The sequence below is a fragment of the Mus caroli genome, chromosome 1 (genome assembly GCF_900094665.2).
Source record: "Mus caroli chromosome 1, CAROLI_EIJ_v1.1, whole genome shotgun sequence".
Lineage (NCBI taxonomy): Eukaryota > Metazoa > Chordata > Mammalia > Rodentia > Muridae > Mus > Mus caroli.
The window spans coordinates 111,506,496-111,526,442 of NC_034570.1; the positions used below are offsets into that span (position 1 = coordinate 111,506,496).

Consider the following 19,947-nt stretch of genomic DNA (forward strand, 5'->3'; position numbering starts at 1 on the left):
TCAAAGAAGAGGAGTAGAGAAGTGAAGCCGGCAGAGGGCAGGTGGGGGGGGGGGGGGGGGGGGGCGGGGGCGGGGGGTGGGAAGCAGGGATGAAAAGGATGAGAGTTGAGGGGAGTCGGCAGAATGCATGGGGCCGGGGGGAGTAAGCAGAATTCATTGCAGACATGAACAAGTCAAGAACAAGGTCAGTGTAACAGCGAAGAGGCCTGAAGTGGGAGGAGTGTGCGAGAGGGCAACTAGGTAACACGTGACTAGTGCATTGCTGGGATCCTGAGGAAAGGTGGGGGTGAGGCAGCAGGGACCACCATGCGGGGCTTATACCCTTAGGGGTCCTCAGCAACCATGGCTGGATTTCTACTCATTCACCCCAATATCCTGACAGCTCTGCATAGGTTCTCTGAGCTCCCAACAAACTCTCTTCCCTCCTCAGAGTATGGCTGCTAACCAGAGACCACAAGGTATTTGAGCAAGACTCATAGCTTAAAAAAGAACCAAGAATCAAAAAACACTCCCGTCAAAATTAACTAAGATCATCTCTGGAAATACAGCTTTCAAAAGCTTTACCACGGGGCAGGAGGCCATTAATCGGGTAGTGTGCTTGCCTCAAAAGTGCAGGGCCCGAGTTGAATCCAAGAAGGCCCGGGAAGGAGGTGCCCATCAGTAATCTCAGTGTGCCTGTGTGGAGATTGGAGTGGAGACAAGAGAACCCCAGCTGGGCTGCTAACCTGGGGTAAGCAACAGCAACTTAGAACTCGGCCTCAAAACAAGGTGTAAGATCCAAGAGTCGTAACCTCTGGCCTCCACATGCATAATGTGGCACACGCATACCACACACAAAGACTTTAAAGAGTTATAACATCCTTGGAAAGGCAAGGTATTGAGCAAAAGAAAACGTTTGAACACAAGCTAGCATGCATGCTCTCGAGCCAGCATGCATGTGCACACACACAGAAAGCATGCACACACACAGTCAAGCATGCACACGCACAAGCACACACATGAGTACACATGCACACTCTCTATATTATCCTCCCTGCCAGAGTCTGAGGGTGAACAACAAGATCCAGTGGCCTCAGACTGTTACTGTGAAATTCCAGTGTCGGAAGACACACTGGGTGCAGACATGAGGTGAAGAACAGAGCTGGCACAGGGGCAAGGCCGCAGGATGCTGCTCCGCAGACCATCTTCTAGAGCATCGCAAAGCATGGGCAGCTATGACTCTGACAAGTTTAAAAGTAAAAGTATCAAAGTTTGGGGTCAGTGATATGGTGTAGTGGGTGCAGGCATCTGCCACCAAGGCTGATGACCTGAATTCCATCCTGGGGCCCACGTGGTGGAAGGGAACTGGCTCTCATCAGTTGTCCTTTGACCTCTAATGGGCTTGAATGCACACACATGAGTATGAGCATGCACGCGCGCACGCACACACACACACACACATACACACACACACACGTGCACAATGAAGAAATAAAAATGTAATTAGAAATCAGTCATGTTTGCTATTACTAGCATACTAGTATTTTCTACAGTTAATATTTATTTGGGGCTGGCGACATGGCCCATCAGGAGCCCTTGGTTCTCTTCCACAGGACCCGAGTTCGATTCCCAGCACCCACATCAGGCAGCTCAGAGCCACTAGGAACTCCAAAAGACCCAACACCCTCTTCTAGCTGCTGCAGACACCTGTATTCATGTGCATACAACACACACACACACAGACACACACACACACACACAGACACACACACACATAATTTCAAATACTCATAATGTGTGTATGCATGTGAATGCAACAGAGGACAACTTTTGGCAATGTTTCCTCCTTCTACACTGGGTTCCAGTGACAGGATTCAGGTCTGCAGTCTTGTGTAGCAAGTGTAAGTTATACATGCTAAGCATCTCTGGCACTTTATTCGAGTACTGCTAGCTCCCACATCAACGCAGGAACTATTTCAGCTATTGTCCTTTCACTTAAATGCTCATTTCAACTTTATTTGCTTTTAGTGTGTGTGTGTGTGTGTGCGTAGCTATGTATGCATATGAGTGCATACATGCCACAGCACATGTGTTGAGGGGCAGAGGGCAACTCATTGGAGTTACTTCTGTCCTTCACACAAGTGGATCACGGAGACTGAACTCAGCTTGTCAGGTTTGGGTGGCAAGCTCCTTTACCCAGTGAGCCATCATGCCAGCACACATTAAATTGGTTCCTGGCCAATGAGAGGGTTCAGTATGTAAAGTGCTTGCCAAACAAGTCTGGTGGCCCAGGTTTGATCCCTAGAACCCATGTAAAGGCAGAAGGAGAGAACCAATTCCCCAAAGTGTCTGTCCTTTGATCAACATAGTACAAGGCACATGCCACACATGCCTACCAAGTACACATATGTACACACAAAGGAAATACGTTTACATACCACAACTCTTCTAGCTTAATAAGCACATTAGTGTCAGTGAAGTGGAGATGGGTCCATTTAATAGTCAGTGTAGTTATCTTTGATGCTTTATGTGTGTACGGGGAGCCCAGGTATGTGGTATGTGTACCTCTCGAGAGACCGTGCTCCAGCACACTCACCTTCTTTTTCTGAGATGGGGCCTCCACTGAACATGGCGACTGTCTAGTAACTAGCCAGTGCCAGTGATCCTCCTGCCTCCATCCACTCCACGGCACTCTGGTGACTAACATGCACATGGCCACGCCTGTCTTTCTACATGTGTGGGGATTCAAACCCAGGCTCTCACACTTTTGTAGCACCTGTTCTTACCAAGTCATCTCTCTCAAGGGGACATTTTTATGTCAGCGAAGTCTTTAATGGACAGGGCTGTCTGTTAGTGCTCGGGTGTAATTGTCTTCAGGGCTTTATCTGCGGAGGAGGATGGCAATGTCTCCCACAGGAGAGATGAAGTTACAGTTATCGCTTGTATTTATAGTTGTGTTTCCCAACCCAGGGGATTCAGCGAAGCAATGTTTGTTGGATACCGCAGCACGTCTGTTAAGAACATCCAGCAACTGCTAACTAAGTCCTTTCCCTGAGCGCACACAGGAAAAAGGGCGAAATCCTGAAAAGTGTAAATTTTTTTATTCGAAAAAGCCCATGATTCTTTGGAAGTGACACAAGATCAGTTTCCAGGGATCAGACCTTAGTTCCCATAACCTCTGTAAAAAACAAAACAACAACAAAAAAAACCCATCCATTCGAAGGGCTCCCGCTCTCCCCACCCGGATTCACATTCGGCACCTAAACATGAAATGTTCACTTCTGGAAAATAGGAGGAGTGTGTGTGCTTAGTGGCAGCCCCCTGTCCCAGAATCCCCTTCCCTGGGAAGAAGCTTAACAGAGAGTGAGTGTGAGCCTCTGGAACCTGGCTCATCTCAGTGCCACCAGAACCAGCTGCCAGGAGCTACAGGAGATGGCCCTTCTGAGCCTTCTCTTCATCTGCTTGTGAAGAGAGAGTCACTGGGAGTCTGCAGAGGTAGCTGGTGCTGGCCCTACGTTCTGAGTCATAATTTGAACTGGTCACAGTTTTCAGAAGGAAGAACAGCCCTATAGCTGGTGTAGGGGGGACCAGAAGACCCAGTCAGAAATGACCCAATCAGAAAAGGCAAGCTCACTATGGGGCGCAAGCCTGCATCTCCCCCCACACCAAGTTTCCTTTCTAAGTAAGGGTGTTGAGGAGGGAAAGCCTCCAGCCAGCACCTGGCTGGCATTTAAATATGAAGAGAACAGCGTCCCACTTTCTCTACAAACCAGGAAGCTTGGTTCAGCCTATCTGGCCCGAGTGAAGTTCATCTTTCTAATTCTGCTTCCAAACTACACAAGTTTATCTTTTAAAAAAAAGAAAAGAAACAAAATGTTTTGGCTTTTTCAGTATTACCTGAGCTTAGATATTTTTTCTGTCTACTTCTAAAATGATAAGAACTGATGAGGGAGGTCTTGCCAGAAACTCTCTCTTAAAAATCTAAGAAAATAAGATGTTAATTCTTTTTTCTTTTAGAGACAGGGTCTTGTTAGGTAGCCCAGGCTGGCCTTGGGCTCAGGCTACCCTCCCTGCCTTACCTTCTAGAGTTCTGAGACTACAGTGGTGCAACACCATGCCCGGATAATATAAAGCATTTTAATTTTCTAAGGAAAGATGACCATGTCCTAGAACGATGGGGGAATAAGTGGGCTCTTTCTTGTCATCACAACTTATATTCCTGATCTCCAACATTACGACCCTAGAGCTGGTGGTGGTCATGGTTCAGGAAGGGTGGGAGAGGGCAGACTCTCAAAGCTCCTGGCAAAGTTAACAGAGGCATTACACAGACAAAGGTGTCTTTCTTCTGCCAGCCACTGACGCACGGATATCTGTCCCATCTCAAGAAGTGATAGTGAATGCAGTTGCGGAGAGTGAATGGGGAGCCAGCCGGGAGGCCACCTCCGGCTCGCTGAGCTGCAGCGTGGCCCACTCTGCTGCGTCTGTCCGCAGCCCGCTCACAGCAAGCAGCATCGCTCTTTGAAACTCTTCTTGCTCTTGCTGCTTTTCCTGCCGTTCTTGTCCTTGTTTTCCGACATCTTTTTTGCCCGGATTTCTCTCATCAGATCAAAGAACACCTGGAAGTGAGAGGGAAGAGAGAAAAGAATAAGGAGATGGGATGCACTCAACTCTTATGGTACAGGGTCCAAATGTTCGTTCATTCATTTATTCATTCAGACAGGCTCTCCTGTAGCCCAAGCCAGCCTCAACTGGCTGTGCATGGCCATGCATCCTGGTTTTCCTACGCACCCCAGGGCTAGGTCACGTGACACTGATGACGGTCCCAGGCAAGAGTTCTATCAATAAGTCCATCTCCAGCCCCAAGCTTACGCTTATGAGCCTGTTTCGTTACAAACAAAGCATCACGAATAAATAGCAAGGCGTCGACAGCAGTAAGAATCCACTTTAATGAAACCCTCCTCTCTCCCAGAAGAAGAGCCCTGCCTTTCCACACAGCTGTCATGGACAGGAAGAGCCTGTCACCGTCGCCGAATCTCTTCTTAATTATATACTAAGGGTGAAATGTGCTTTGGCAAGCATGGTTTTTGAATGGCGTGCGAAATTCAAACATCTGAAGGGATATGGCCTGTGAGTGTCTGCCTCCTATTTCCAGGAAAGGTGAAGGGCAGCCTCATCAGGCAGAGTCCCCTGCCACTGAGCACAGTGACCTGATGGTATGAACATGTGTATACACACACACACACACACACACACACACACACACACACACACACAGAGAGAGAGAGAGAGAGAGAGAGAGAGAGAGAGAGAGAAGAAATAAAGGGTGAATCTCTGCTTTGTCCCACTGTCACCATACCTTGTTTGACTACAAAGGCTGGAATGCCATTATAAATGATTTGCCCCTCCCCCCTCCCCAAATCCTACTTTGAAAGCCACCAAGGACAAATCTAGGAAAGCAAGGGGCAGGGGTGAGGAAGGCAGGTTCCTGAACTGGAGAGCTGGGAGAAACAGGAAAGTGAAGTCTTATCACAGCGTTTCTCCTCACGTACCTCAGCCCCACACCCCCATTTCCACCCCCTACTGCCAAGAGGAATGTTATCAAGAAAGACGAGCCACTGCACATTATCTAGCCGGGCGTTATCATGTGTCAGTGAGGTTTGGGTTTCACCCTCTGCGACCAGCAATTGCCAAGGGACTGATTAAACCCTGGCAGACAAAATACGCTCCCTGCAAAGACACACACACTGGAGATTTCCCACAGAACTGGAAGCAGGACAAAGAACACTAGCTTTTCTATCTCTGCCATCTCTGTGCTGATTCTCAGAGACGAACCAAAGGGAAAAGCAAGCAAAGGCTGGGGCTGGGGCTGGGGCTGAGGTGGCAGAGCAGCTGCCTGGCATACACAAGCCCCTAGGTGGGATCCCCAGCACTACACAAACCAGGCATGCACACCTGTAATCCTAGAACACAGGAGGCAGAGACAGGAAGATCGGGAGTTCAAGGCCTCCTTAGCTACATCCTGAGCTAGAGGTTAGCCTGGCGGAGAAGAGACCCTGTCATTATTTTCAATAAAGAAAAAAATTTAAAACTAACAGAGAGAGAGAGAGAGAGAGAGAGAGAGAAGTCATGAGTGATGTCACAGGTCTAGAAAGGTTCAAAGTTCAAGGTCAACTTGACTATACAACAAATTTGAAATTTGAAACTAGTCTGGGCATATAAATTACTGTTTCAGAAATGAAGCAAAACAAGATTGCTTTCCTGTTATGCCTCTCATGGGTCCAAACCACAGACTTTGGTTTCATCCTGTGGTAAAAGGCAGGGAGGCCTGTGGAGCATTCAGCCGAAAGCAGCCCACACTGATCCTGGGCTGGGCATCTATCTCCGCGGCCTTTCTGAAGGGAAGTGTTTACTGAAAAAAACTTATTACCTGTTACAAGTTCCTGTTGGGTTTTTCCTGCAGGTCAAAGGTTGTCCAGGGAGAGGAGGGAGACAGGATGTTGTGCACCCCCGCCCCAGAATGAGGTCCCAGAGCCCTGACTCCAGCCTTCTCAAAAACATCAGCATTTTCATACTGAAAAAGTCTGTGTTTTGTTTCGTCGTTGTTGTTTATGTTGTTTAGACAAGGTCTCCTTAAGTAGACCATGCTGGCCTTGAACTCACAGAGATCTGCCGGCCCCTGCCTTCTGAGTAGCAGGATCAAAGGCATGTGCTACCATTAGCAGACAGCCTTCTTGGTTTTAAAACATAAAGCCTTAGTCCGGGTGTGGTGTGGGAGGCAGAGGACAACTAGCACTGCACTTGTCTCAAACACGCACCCTCCTCCTCTCCAGAGAAGAATAAGGCTACGCCTGGATGCCCTCTGCATGTCCCTCAGCTAGGAACAGAAGTCTGAGCATCCTAAGAAGCAACGTGAGAGTTCAGATAACAATGTAAAGAAAGCAAAGATGCTGGGATACGGCAGCTGGGAGAGGGCTTGCCAAGCACGGGGTCCACCCTGACACCCACAAACCAGGTGCGACGGTCCACACCTGTATTTCGAGCACTCCTTACACACACAAGAGCTACAGGTCAGTCTAGAGCATATGAGACCTGTCTAGATAGATAGATAGACAGACAGACAGACAGACACACACACACACACACACACACACACATAGACAGAAGACAGGCAGACAGACAGAACCAGGGACATGGTGCAGTGGAGGATAAGAACCTGGCAACGTGAACTCAATTCCCTGGGGCCCACATGATAACCAAAAATCCAGCTGACAATGGAACACAACTCACTGTGCCCCAGGCTACAGAGAACACCAACCCCTACTTAAAGCCAGGTCCTCTGAATGTCCCTTGAGAGTACTCAGCCCTCTTCTAGAACCAGCTAGTCAAACAGCTCTCCTTGGTAGGGTACAAAGAGAAGGAGTGACATCCCACAGCGCTAGCCTGGGCTACAGGGTGAAATGAAAAAAAGAAGAGGTAGACAGATCTGTGGCTGAGCATAACTAGGTGCAGACACAGCCCTTCTGTTCTGCCTGCCCTGGCTCTGCACTGATTTCACAAACCCAGGATGTGAAGTAAGAGACCACACCACAGCATGGGAAAACAGCGTGAAGTTCAGCTGTAAGGCACCTACTTCAACTGTGTGCTAACACTCTGAACTCTGATGTAAAAGAAAAACCACAGGGTTCCATTCCCAGCACTGCATAAACCGGGGGCTATGATGCCCGCCTGTCATTCCAGTGCTGGAAGGTAGAGGGCTGGAGGCTGGAAGATCACAAGTTCAAGGGTCTCTTCAGCTACTTACAGAGCTCTAGGCTAGCCTGTGTGAGACTTTCAAACGAAACAAAACAAACAAACAAACAAAAAGATGAAAAAAGAAAAAGGAAAACAGAAAATGACAAGTCAACTGTGATGGCACAAACCTTGAATGCCAGCACTTGGGAGATAGAGGCAGAAGGACTAGAAAGTCATCACTGCCTATATAACCAAGCTTGAGGTCAGACTGCAGGTGTGACACTGCCTACATAACCAAAAGAAAAGAGGTGGAGGAGAAAGAGGAAGAGAAGGAAGAGGAGAAAAAGAAAGAGAAGGAGGAAGAAGAGGAGGAGGAAGAGGAGGAAGAAGAAGGGGGCAGTGGTAGCAGAGGCAGCAGCCACAGTGGCTGAGTGGTCAGGAGAGAGTGCCACTCATGCAGAGAACCTGAATTCAGTTCCCAGTACCCACATCAGACAGTTCACAGCTACCTGCAACTTCAATTCCAGGGGATTTTTCTTACTTCTATAAGCACCTACATTCACATACCCCTACATAGATAGACAGACAGACAGACAGACACACACACACACACAGGTAAAATAAAATTAAAAGCCAAGCAAATGAGATTGCTGTGTCTTGGAGACAGCAAAAGCCAGATTCTGAGAAGCCTCCAGAACTCATCCTGCCTTGTCCACATTGGCGCGGGTCTTTGCAGATGTCTCCACGTACTGCACACCCCACTCGTCTGCTTTGCCTCGGGCCTCATCCACGGGCACCTGCCTCCGCTCCTCCAGGTCGGACTTGTTGCCCACGACCAGCAGTGGGATCTTGTCCTCCTCCGACTTGACTCGGAGAATCTGTTCCCTAGGGATGGTGCAGCAAGAACAGTGTGGTTAAGAAAGCCAAAGCTGGGGCTGGTGAGATGGCTCAGTGGGTAAGAGCACCCGACTGCTCTTCTGAAGGTCCAGAGTTCTAATCCCAGCAACCACATGGTGGCTCACAACCATCCGTAACAGGATCTGGCGCCCTCTTCTGGAGTGTCTGAAGACAGCTACAGTGTACTTACATATAATAAATAAATAAATCTTTAAAAAAAAAAAAAAAAGAAAGCCAAAGCTGGCGGGAGAGGTACCAGGACGGCTCAGAGGCTGAGTGCTTGCCTCCACGGCAGTCTGAGGACCTGGGTTTGATCTACACTGTGAGTGGTGATAACCGGTTCCTGCAGGTTGTCCTCCTTCCTCCACGTGAACTATGGTATGTACGCCGGTGTGTGCACAGCACACAAATAAATAAAGTTGCTTTGTTTTGCTTTAAAGCTGGCATATGAAGTCAGCTTTACAAGTAGCTGCCAGGTGCCTCGGGGTTTACAGAGCATCTAAAAGGCCTGGCTAAAGAACAAGAGAAATCTTTCCATCGGGAGATTTCAAAATGGGTGTTTACTAGCAGGGGCTTTTCCAGGCTGGCCCTTAGCTTTCGTCCATTATGATCATCTGTTCTCTCCCAGGTACGGATTTCTCTGCCCCATACTCCTACAAAAGAGATGTCTGCATAGGAAGTCAGGAGTCTGCATCTCCACGGAGTCCCCCAATTTATGGGGTCGCAGAGAAAGGGAGAGGGAAGATCAGGAAGGAACCCTCTGTGAATCTCGGGGACATGGCCCAGATGGCAGGGTGCTCCCACTGTATACACAGAGCCCCTCCCCACCCCCACCCCCAAATCCCGTTCCTTCTCAGCACTCTACAGGCAGGCATGGTGCTATGCCTGTAAACCCATGAGACAGGAGACAGGAAGACCAGAAGTTCATGGTCATCTTAGCTACATAGTAAGTTTCAGGCTTCATGAGACACTACTTAAAACAACAACAAACAAAACAAAAATATCCCATCAAACCCAAAGCAACAGCTCACAAAAATGCTTAGTAATTCCAATACAGGCACAAGGGAGAAAAGAAAGCACTGTGTACATACATCCTGTTTTATCTCCGGGATGGCCTCAAAATCAGATTATGAAGAGGAAACACAGTTGTGATCACAAAAGTGTTACCCACATAGGAACTTCCTGAATGCTCAAAAAAAAAAAAAAAAATCTACAGACCCAAGAGCTCACGCTGAGTTCTCTGCTGTGCGTCTCCTCCATACACACACCGCAGCTGCAGAAAGAAAGCCAGGACCTTCAGCTCTTTAGAGACCTTTAGGAGGCAGGGCCTGGTGGGAAGAAGCTAGGTCTCTGGGGTGTGCCCTGGGAAGGGACACTGGGACTCTACAGACTCCCTCTTTGGCACCCCAGCTGCCGTGTGCCACACAAGCCTTCAGCAACATATCCCCCGCCATGCTGCATGCCCCCCACCCCCAGGCCCAGAGCAACAGGCCACATGATCGTGGTTGGTAAACCACAAACCATAGTAACTTCTTTTCTGATAAGCGGACTAACTGGGGTATTCTGTCAGAGCAATGGAAAAGCAGATTAACACAGAAACGTTCTTAAGGGGAGTCGATGAAAACATTTGCAATTATATAAGAAAGTGGGAAAGCTTGTGTGGTGTGGTGAAGAGCCAGCTACAGAAGAAGTACCCCCCAATGCTCACTGTTTCTTTATAACAGAATTTGGAGTTAGGAGCACTGGCTGCTCTTGCAGACACCTTTGGGGTCTATTGGCACGCTCAGAACTCTTTGGCCCTTGTATGTACTGCACACACTTGGGACACAGACATACAGTAGGCGAAACACCAGTACACATAAATAAAAATAAGTACACCTTTTTAAAAAGATATGTGCAGAAATCCTAAAACATGGATGCCCAAAGAAACAGAAACAATAGTAGACCAAAGTGTAACAAGATTCAGAGAACCCTACGGCAGAGTTCTTCCTCATCAGAGCCCGGCCATCACCAGGCCACACAACCCCGGATCCCTTGCCCTCAGCCGCCTGGCAGGAGGGTCAGGGCCAGGCTCTCCCCGGTCAGGCACACCTGAACTCGGCTGTGGCTGTGAAAGACTCGTGCTCTGTGATGGAGAACACCAGCAGAAAGCCTTCTCCACTTCGGAAGTAGTTGTCGCGGATGGCCGCGTAGTCCTCCTGGCCAGCGGTGTCCAGGATGTCTATCTGAACCTCTTCTCCGTCGAGAACCACCTTCTTTCTGTAACTGTCGGCTTTGGTGGGCTCATAGTCTTCTACAAACTGGGGGGGAAACAGTCAGAATTAAGGAGTACAGTCGGCACCCCGACTGCATCACTACGTCTGAATGCTTTGCAATCAGCTTTGTATTCACTAAGAGTCTAGAGCTACTACACCCAGAGAAGACACTGAAGAATGCAAACAGCCCACTCCTTCCTTCCTTCCTTCGACAGGGTCGCACTATGTGGCTCAGGCTGGTCTTGAACCTCCTGTCTCTACTTTCCAAATGTTGGAATTGCAAGCACATCCCACCATGCTTGGGAACACTTCCTGCCTTAATAGCTCTGAGTTCAATTTTTTTTTTAAGCTTTCAACAACAGGGGCAGATAGCCCCATTTTACAGATAAGAAAGGCAAACACTAAGCAGAACTCTTGATGATATCATTGTCAATAGAGCATAAAATTATAATACAAACAATGGAAAAGGTGAGGCTCGGGAGCCTGTATTAATAATGAGCAGAACTATAAAAATCATCCCAAGGGAATCTGGCAAGAGGAATCAGAGTGTAGAGTAAAACCAGCGGAGGGTTGGGGAGATGGATGAGTGGATAAAATGCTGGTTGGGGAGATGGATGAGTGGATAAAATGCTGGTCATCAAACATGAAGAGCTGAGTGTGACCCCCACATCCCTCTTAGAAACAAACAAACAAACAACAACAACAAAAGCCAGAGGCTGGGGAGAGGGCTCAGCAGTTAAGAGTATCTATGGCCTTCCTAGGGGACCTAAATTCAGACCACAGTCCCCTTGGTGGCTCCAGGGGATCCAGTGCATCCAGCATGCATGAACACCTGCACTCGTAAGCACACACCCACATTTACACGCCGGTATATGTAACTAAAAATAATAAAATAAATCTAAAAAAAGAGTGAGACATGGTAATAGTGCATGCTTATAATCCCAGTCCAGGGACATGAGGACAGGTGACATTGCCAGCTAAGGCCAGTTAAGACCACCTAAGACCAGCTAAGGCCAGCCTACACAGAGAGCCCCAGGCTAATGAAAGACCTTGTCTCAGAAACAAGGTGGACCATGTCTGAGGACCATTGCCTGGGGATGCTCTCTGGTCTCTGTAGGCACACAAGCATGTGCATGCACATGTAGGTGCACACCCCCCACACATGCATCTGCATACATGAACATGTGCGCACCCACATGTAAATTAAAAAATAAATCCAGTCAAGCACTGAAAGTAGACACGGTAAGCACCTTATTACCTTGAAGTAGAGAAGGCCTTTTTAAACTATGACTCAAAGTCTAGAACCATGTAAAAAAATTTGATAAGTTAGATTTCCCAAGAATGAAAAAACAACAGAGGCACAGCCCAGCCCAGCCCAACCCAGCACAGCGCAGCACGATGCAAGCACTAGCCAGAACTCTGAGCTGCACACAGTGCATTGAGCACTTCTCTTTAACACACACCGATGGGAGCATCCCACAGAGCATCCAAAGCCAGCATGGAGACATGCTCTCCTCACCAGTGCGAAAGAAAGGAAGGAGGGAGAAGGGAGAGATGGAGGGAGAGAAAAGGAATCAGAAGAGAAGGAGGAAGAGCTGCCCTGAGACACGAGCTTTGGGGAAAGACCTGTTGCTCCCTGTGGGGCAGGGGACAGGACCATCCCATGGAGAGATTTGTCAACATCTGATAAAATGAGAAGTACTTTATCCTCTGACTCTCCCCACATCTAGCTTCTAGGAATCTAATCTCCAGAAATGCTGGCCCAAAAATCAAGGTCACTGTTGGCACCAAAGGGCATCACAAAAGATGAAGGCCCATCCAAATGCCCAGCTAAGGTTGGCTACACAACTGAGTGCTTCGCTGTTACACAAAAAGGAGGAAGGAAACTCTATACGGGCATGTAGACAACTCTAGAATAACAGTGTGTCATTCTGCAGCAGGTCGCCAGTAGAGAAGAGATTACTACCTATGTATAGAAGAATGTATTCCCCACTCAAAGACAAAACAAATTCAAAAACTGCCAAAAAAAAAAAAAAAAAAACAGAAGCAACGTAGCCTCCCTGAATGTTTTTTAAATAAAGACACACACAAAAATTAACTAATTTATGAGACTTTAGTAAACTCTTCATAAAATGCAGTCCCTTTTAACATTTTTAATTACATTTATTTAGCTTGTGTGTGTGTGTTTGTGTGTGTATGTGTTTGAGTGTGTGAGTGTGTGTATATGTGTACATGTGTATATGTGTGTTTTTGTGTGTAGTGTGTGTTTGTGTATGTGTGTGTGCATGTATATATGTGAGTTCATGTGTTTATGTGTGTTTGTGTGTGTATATGTGTGTGTTTGTGTGTGTAGTGCATGTTTGTGTATAAGTATGTGTACATGTGTGTGTATGTATGTGTGTGTGCATATGTGTGTTTGTGATGTCTGTGGGTAGGAGTGTGGGAGAGACTGTGCTGTACATACGTGGAGGTCACAGGATAACCTCAGGCATCATCCCTCATCTCCCACCTTGCTTGTGAGGCAGGTCTCTTCCTTTTCCTTGACACCGTGCATGTGCTGGGCTAGCTTCTAGGGAGTCTGCTGCTGCACCTCTGATCCTCCCACAGATGTACTGCAGTTACAGGCGCTAGCTACTATGTTCAGGTTTTACATGGGCTCTAGGGGTTCAAACTCGGGTCCCCGTGCTTGTATGGTGATTGTCTTACCCACTGAGCTATCTCAGTCAAGCCTCACACTGGCGAGGCTAGATCTGGGGCTAGCCTGAGCAATCTAATAATCCTGTGCCTCAAAGTACACCAGCTTCGTGATGCCCACGTAAACACCTGAGGTGAACTCAGTGGGCCCCACAGAATAGACATGAAGACAGACGGGTGTCTGTAGGACGAGGAAGTGAGAGCGGGAAGTGGGCAGGCAGGAGGATGGAGAATGAATGCAATCCACATAGAGTATATGCATGCATGAAACCGTCACAGGATAAATTTGAAATTTACTTTTGAAAAAATGAGGGATGGAAGGTGGGCATGGTGAAACACGCCTTTTCCTGCCAGGCTTTGGAGGCAAGGACAGGTGGATATTTTTTTGTTTTTTTTGTTTTTTGTTTTGTGAGACAAGGTTTTTCATGCCACACACTCAAACACAGGAACACACATGTAAATAAAATTTTTAAAAAAGTATAGAAAAGCTGGACTTCTTATGCAGGGCACATAAAACACAGTGACTAACTGAAAACAGCGCCAGTGTAGACATAAGAACTAAGACAGAAACTCAGAAGGAAACAGAACAACCATCAGTGAGCCTGAACCAGACATAAAGTCTTAGGAATGAGACCAAAGTCCAAGGAACAGAGAAGAAATGAGCTGGGGGCCAGGGAGATGGCTCAGGGGATAAAGGTGCTTCCCACTAAACCTGACATGAATTCCACCCCAGGACTCACAGTGGAAGAAAAAACGGAGTCATGCAAGTTTCCACTGACCTCCTCATGTGCACCTCATGTGTCTCTCTCTCTCTCTCACACACACACACACCACTCTAAACTGGACTTCAGTAAAACTTAATACTTTCAGGGCTGGACAGGTGGCTCAGCAATTGAGCTCTTCCAGAACTGAGTTCAATTCCCAGCACCCACATGGCAGCTTAACTTTCTGTATACAACTCCAGTTCCAGGGAATCTGATACCCTCTTCTGGCCTCTGTGGGTACTACACACATATGGTGCACAGGCATCCACACAGGCATAATAACACCAATACACATAAAACAAATTAATTACATTTTTGAAAATGTAAAACTTTGGCAAATCAAAGGGCAATATTAGAAAAGGTGGCACCGTTTGGGAAGGTTGTGGAGATTTTAGGAAATGGAGCCTTCCGGGAAGAAGTGGGTCACTGAAGGTGGCCTTGGAGTTGAATAGCCTGCCCCACTTCCTGTTCACTCTTGGCTTCCTGAGTGTGGATGCAGTGTGCCCAGCCAGCCACCTGCTCCTGCAGCCATGCCTTCACCAATACCAGACGGTATTTCCCAGGAACCTTGTTCCTGTGAGCTGCTTCTGTCAAGGTTTAATATCACAGCAACTGGAAAGTGCCCACCAAGACAACAATTCCTTATTTTATATTTTCTTTTTGTGACACTGGGCTTAGCTACAAAGCCCAGGCTGGCCTCTAACTCATGATCCTCCTGCCTCCGGAGTGTTGGGATTACAGGTATACATGATCACACCTGCTTAGAATGTACATGATGAAAGAGTGAATTTTGGGGTTAGCAAGACGGCTTAGTGAGTGTCTCCAAGCGTGAAAAGTTGGCATTTGAATCCAGGACCCACGTGCAGTCCATGAGAGAGAGAACTGACTCGTCCCTGTTGTCGTCTGACCTCCAGTGTGGTGCAACATGCATACACACACACCCCAAAATTAATAAAGAGAAAAGGTTTATTTTTGACTGATGGCTTCAGAACTTCACTTCATGGTCCTCGGGGCCTGAGGTGAGGCAGAGGAGGTGAGGTGGTTCGAGGAAGCAGAGGAAGCAGAGGAAGGCCGGAAGGGAGTGGGACTCTAATATCTCTTTTAAGGACACACTTCCGATGACCTAACCTCTCTTGCTGAGCTCAATTTCCCAAGGTGCTGTAGGCTGAGGGTCTGTTCTTTAACATTCAACCCTTTCGGAGACACTCAAGACCGGGTGCTGGGGAGTAGCTCAGTTGGTTGAGTGCACACCTCTCACCTGTGAAGCCCCGAGCTCCATCCCCAGAGCCTCATAAAGTAGGCAAGGTAGCTTGCACCTATAATCCCAGCAAGGGGAGGCATGGGAAGATTAGAAGTTCAAGGACATCCTAGGCTACATAGTGAGTTCCAGGCCAGCCTGAGCTACAGGAGATTCTATCTTTAAAAAAAAAATGTTGGAGTTGGAGAGACGGCCCAGTGGTGACAAGTACCTGCTGCTCTTGGAGACGACAGGAGTTTGGTCCCCAGAGCACACATTGGGCAACTCCAACTGCGTTCAACTCCAGGGCATTCAATGCCCTCTTCTGGCCTCTGAAGGCAACTGCACTTTTCTAAATAACCCCGCCCCCCTACACACACATTTTTCAGCTTGCACATAATTTAAAATAAAAAATTAAGTTATAGCATATACAGGGGTGTCACATAGCGCTGGAAATACAGTGTGCAGAGAAACTCCCTCCATTTCTGTGACCACTAAACCCACCACTGTGTCGGCAACCAGAATCTTCTGCTGAGAGCCCCTGACCCTGCAGCTTTTCAAACACCCCATGGGGAAAGGGACATAGAACACATCTGGAGCAGACACACTCAACATCACAGCAGGCGCAGGCTGTGCTGGCATCTCTTACCTCGTCATACATGAACTGAAGCGTCAGGGCTGACTTGCCGACCCCTCCACTGCCAACCATGATGACCTTGTGAAGTACCAGGGAGCCCTGGCTCTTGCCCTTGTTGGCAGCCATCCTGCTGGTCTGAGGTGGTGACACACGGACAGGTGGCTCAGGTGAGGAGCTGTAGATGACAGAGACAAGAGCTTGGAGATGGTGTGCGTCCTATCCAGTTGAAAGCAAATGACATATGACAGACATCCCTATACTTTAAATGTTTGATTTTTGTTTTAAATTGTGTGTGTGTGTGGGGGGGTGCCTGGGTGTGCATGTGTGGGTGCACATGAATGTGGTGAACTCAGAGGCCAGAAGAGGATGTCAGATCCCCTGGGGCTGGAGTTGGGGGTGGTCATCTTAGCACCAAGCCCTTTCTCCAGCCCTCCCCTGCACCTTAGAAACACTTAACATTCAAACAGAGAAGGGCCGGAAGAGAAAGAGCCTTGACAGTCTGACAACTCGGAAGTCACTTACCCAAGGGGAACCAGGATAGGACAAAGCTGAGAAGCAGAAATGGGAGTTGCAGAATTCCAAGTCTGCACTGCTAGGGATGGGGGCAAGGAGCCGGTCACTTTATAAAAGTCAACACAGCCCAAGCCAGAGATGCCTCACAAAGTGAATTCCAGGCCATCCAGAACCTGTCTCCCAAAGTGAGGGGGGCATGATAGAGGAGGGGATGGGGTCACAGGACAGGAATGAACGAGAGAGATGGGTCAGCAATTAAAAGCATTGGCTGCTCTTCCAGAGGACCCGGGTTTGATTCCCAACACCCACCTAGGGGCTCAGAACTGCCTGTAACTCCAGTCCCAGGGAATCTGATATACTCTCTGGGCTCCACAGGTACCAGGCGTGCGTGTGGTACACAGGCATGTAAGCAGGCAAAAACATCCATGTGCAAAAAAACAACTTAAAATTGTTTTGAATGAATGTGTTAGAGGAACAAACATTCTAACAACAACCAAGAGGCTCCTTGATCATCAGAGACCCTGAAGCAGGGGAGTTTCCCCTAAAAAGCTGTAGCCACAGCATCTCTCCAAAGTCAGGCAATTAGCAGGCAAAGCAAGCTACAGCCTGAGACCCAGAGAACCACAAAGCCTCTCTGAGATGTAGGCAAAGGCTAACCACTGGGGGCAGCACACACCCACCATCCCAGCCTCCAATACAAACTGGAACAGAAGTCAGCACACACCCCCTAAAGGACATAGCAGGCTGGTGTTAGAAAGGGCTTGATCAACTTTAACAGAGGCAAAAATAACATCTGGGGGAAAAAATGACATTATCGAAAGACCAGATGGACGAAGCAAGAGAAGTGACCTTTATTCCCAGCACTAAAGAAAGCAGAGGAAAAATGACCGTAAGTTCAGGGCCATCTTCAGCTATATATAGCCTTCAAGGCTAGCCTGGGATAAATAGGAAAGACCCTGTCTCAAACTTACGGAAAAAAAATTAAAGTCAGGTGGACTCGGAAAAAAAATCACTCAGAATGCCTAAAGCACTGTACATGTGTGTCTAGAGTGTAAGTGTATGTCTGTGTGTTCAGTGTGTACGTGTATGTCTGTGTGTACAGTGTGTACGTGTATATGTGTATATGTGTATGCATTGTATGAATGTGTGTATAGTGTGTAAGTCAGTGTGTAGAGTGTGTGCATAGGTGTATGTGTGAGTCTATGTGTGCATATGTGTGCATATGTGTATGTATAGTGTATATGTGAACATGTGTGTATGTGTATATGTATGTGTGTGCATGTGTATAGTATATGTGTGTATAAAAGTATATATGTATAGTGTGTGTATGCCTATGTGTATATGTGTTTGAGTACAAATGTATGTATGTATATGTGTGTATGTATATTGTATGGGTGTGTGTATATACAGTATATATAGTGTGAATGTATATTTGCATGTTTGTGTGTATATAGCGTGTGTATGCATGTATGTGTAGTATGTGTATATGTATGTGTATAGATAGATAGTATGTGTATAGTGTGTCTGTGAGTGTTATAGTGTATGTACAGCATGTCTCTGTATGTATGTGTATAGTGTGTGTGTATAGTACATATGTGGAGGCCAGAGGGTGATGTCAGGTATTTTTGTCACTATTTTATTTTTCTAATTATGTGTATGTGTGTGTGTCTATGTTGTGCATATCATTAATGTGTGGGTGCCCTCAGAGGTCAAAAGAGAGCCCCTAGAGCTGAAGTTGCTGCTCCCCCACATGGGTACTGGTAACTGAATGGGTTCCCTGGGAGTGCTCTTAACTGCCGAGCCATCTCGCTGGCTCCTCAACCTTTAAAAAAAAATTATTTTAAACTTTCTGAGACAGGGACTCACTCTGAAGTCCTGACTGGCCTTGGACTCACAGAGATCCACATGCCTGTACTTCCATCTTAGTTACTTTTTTATGGCTGTGATAAAACACCGCAAGCAAGGCAGCTTAAAGGAGGAAGGGTTTATCTGCCTCAGGTGTCAGGGGGAGGAGAGTCCTCCTGCAGGGAAGCACAGCTGCAGGCAGAGGTTGGGTCCTCCAGCAAGGACACACTTCCTAAGCCTCTCCAAACAACATCCTAAGCATTTAAATGCCCAAGCAAGGGAGCCACATCTCATTCACACCATCATAGCCCCCCCCCCAAGTGCTAGGATTAAAGGCTTGTGCCCCTCACCTGGCTTCCCAGCTTGTCTTTTGAGGCAGGGTCTCTCACTGCTTCAGCTGGGCTGGCTGACCAGAAAGTTCAAGGGAGTCTCTCCTGTCTTTGTCACCCAAGCATTAGAGTCAGAGATGTGGACTCCACGCCTAGCTTTTCTCATGGGTTCTGGGGATCACAGATCTGGTCTTCATCCTTGCACGGAGATCCCGACTGATGAAGCTAACTCCCTAGCTGCGTTCTTTATGGGGACTGATTTGTTCGGTTGGAGCAATGTTTGGGTTTTGTTTTCTTTTGTGACAAGGTTTCACTGTGTCACCCAGGCTGGCCTGGAACTCAGGACTCTCCCCCACCCCAGCCTCCTGAGTGCTGGGATACAAGCATGCACTACCATACCTGGCCTAGCATTCACTGTTAACTGTGTCTCTGCTAGTGTCTTGACTTAGACATTCTTGTATTTAAATCCTTTGAGGGCATAGGTTGTTTTGCAAACTATTCCTCATGCACTTTATCTGTTTTCGCAGTCAGGCAGATTGGACATAATTTGTCATTTTCTTGATGATTTGGGACCCCTTAGCATTGGTGTGAGGTCCAGGCATGGCCTTGGGCTGCTCAAAGTCAAGGTCACAGATCTGCCTTCCCTGCACTTCCTCAGGTACCTGCCCACACCAGGCATCCATCCATCCGACCTACTCCCCCTATGCTAATTATGTGCTTTTTAATGAGTGAGCTAAGCAATTAACTAGATAATTAAGCACATCTAAGTGGGGATAGAAATAGAAGGAATGGGGGATACAGGAGCCCCACAAGACTGTGATTCAGGAACTTGAAAATACCTTTGGCCTCCTTTACAACCACTAACTGTTTCCTGCAGAGATGGGGCTGGGGAATGTGGTTGGAACCCACACCACACAAAGGCCCACAATTTCTCACCGCCAACCCTGTTTCTGTGAACTTGATGGAAATAAACCAACATTTGTCCAGGCTGGGGGCAGGGTCCTTTCAAGCACATGCAGACAACCAAATTATGCACTACACAGATATATGGTTTTAGTATGCACGT

At 47.5% G+C, this 19,947-nt stretch overlaps 1 protein-coding gene across 1 annotated transcript in view; it reads right to left on the minus strand.

The window, feature by feature from the left end:
- Positions 1-3,058: 3,058 nt before the first annotated feature.
- The window catches only part of Ralb (RAS like proto-oncogene B), a 33,841-nt gene continuing 16,952 nt past the window's right edge, over positions 3,059-19,947 (minus strand). The window contains exons 2-5 of the mRNA XM_021157967.1: positions 16,207-16,369; positions 10,699-10,907; positions 8,418-8,595; positions 3,059-4,595 (exon numbers count right to left, since the gene is read on the minus strand). Of these exons, the coding sequence (XP_021013626.1) occupies positions 4,476-4,595; positions 8,418-8,595; positions 10,699-10,907; positions 16,207-16,320 (621 nt within the window). The 5' untranslated portion in view covers positions 16,321-16,369 and the 3' untranslated portion in view covers positions 3,059-4,475. The remainder of the gene's footprint in view (positions 4,596-8,417; positions 8,596-10,698; positions 10,908-16,206; positions 16,370-19,947) is intronic.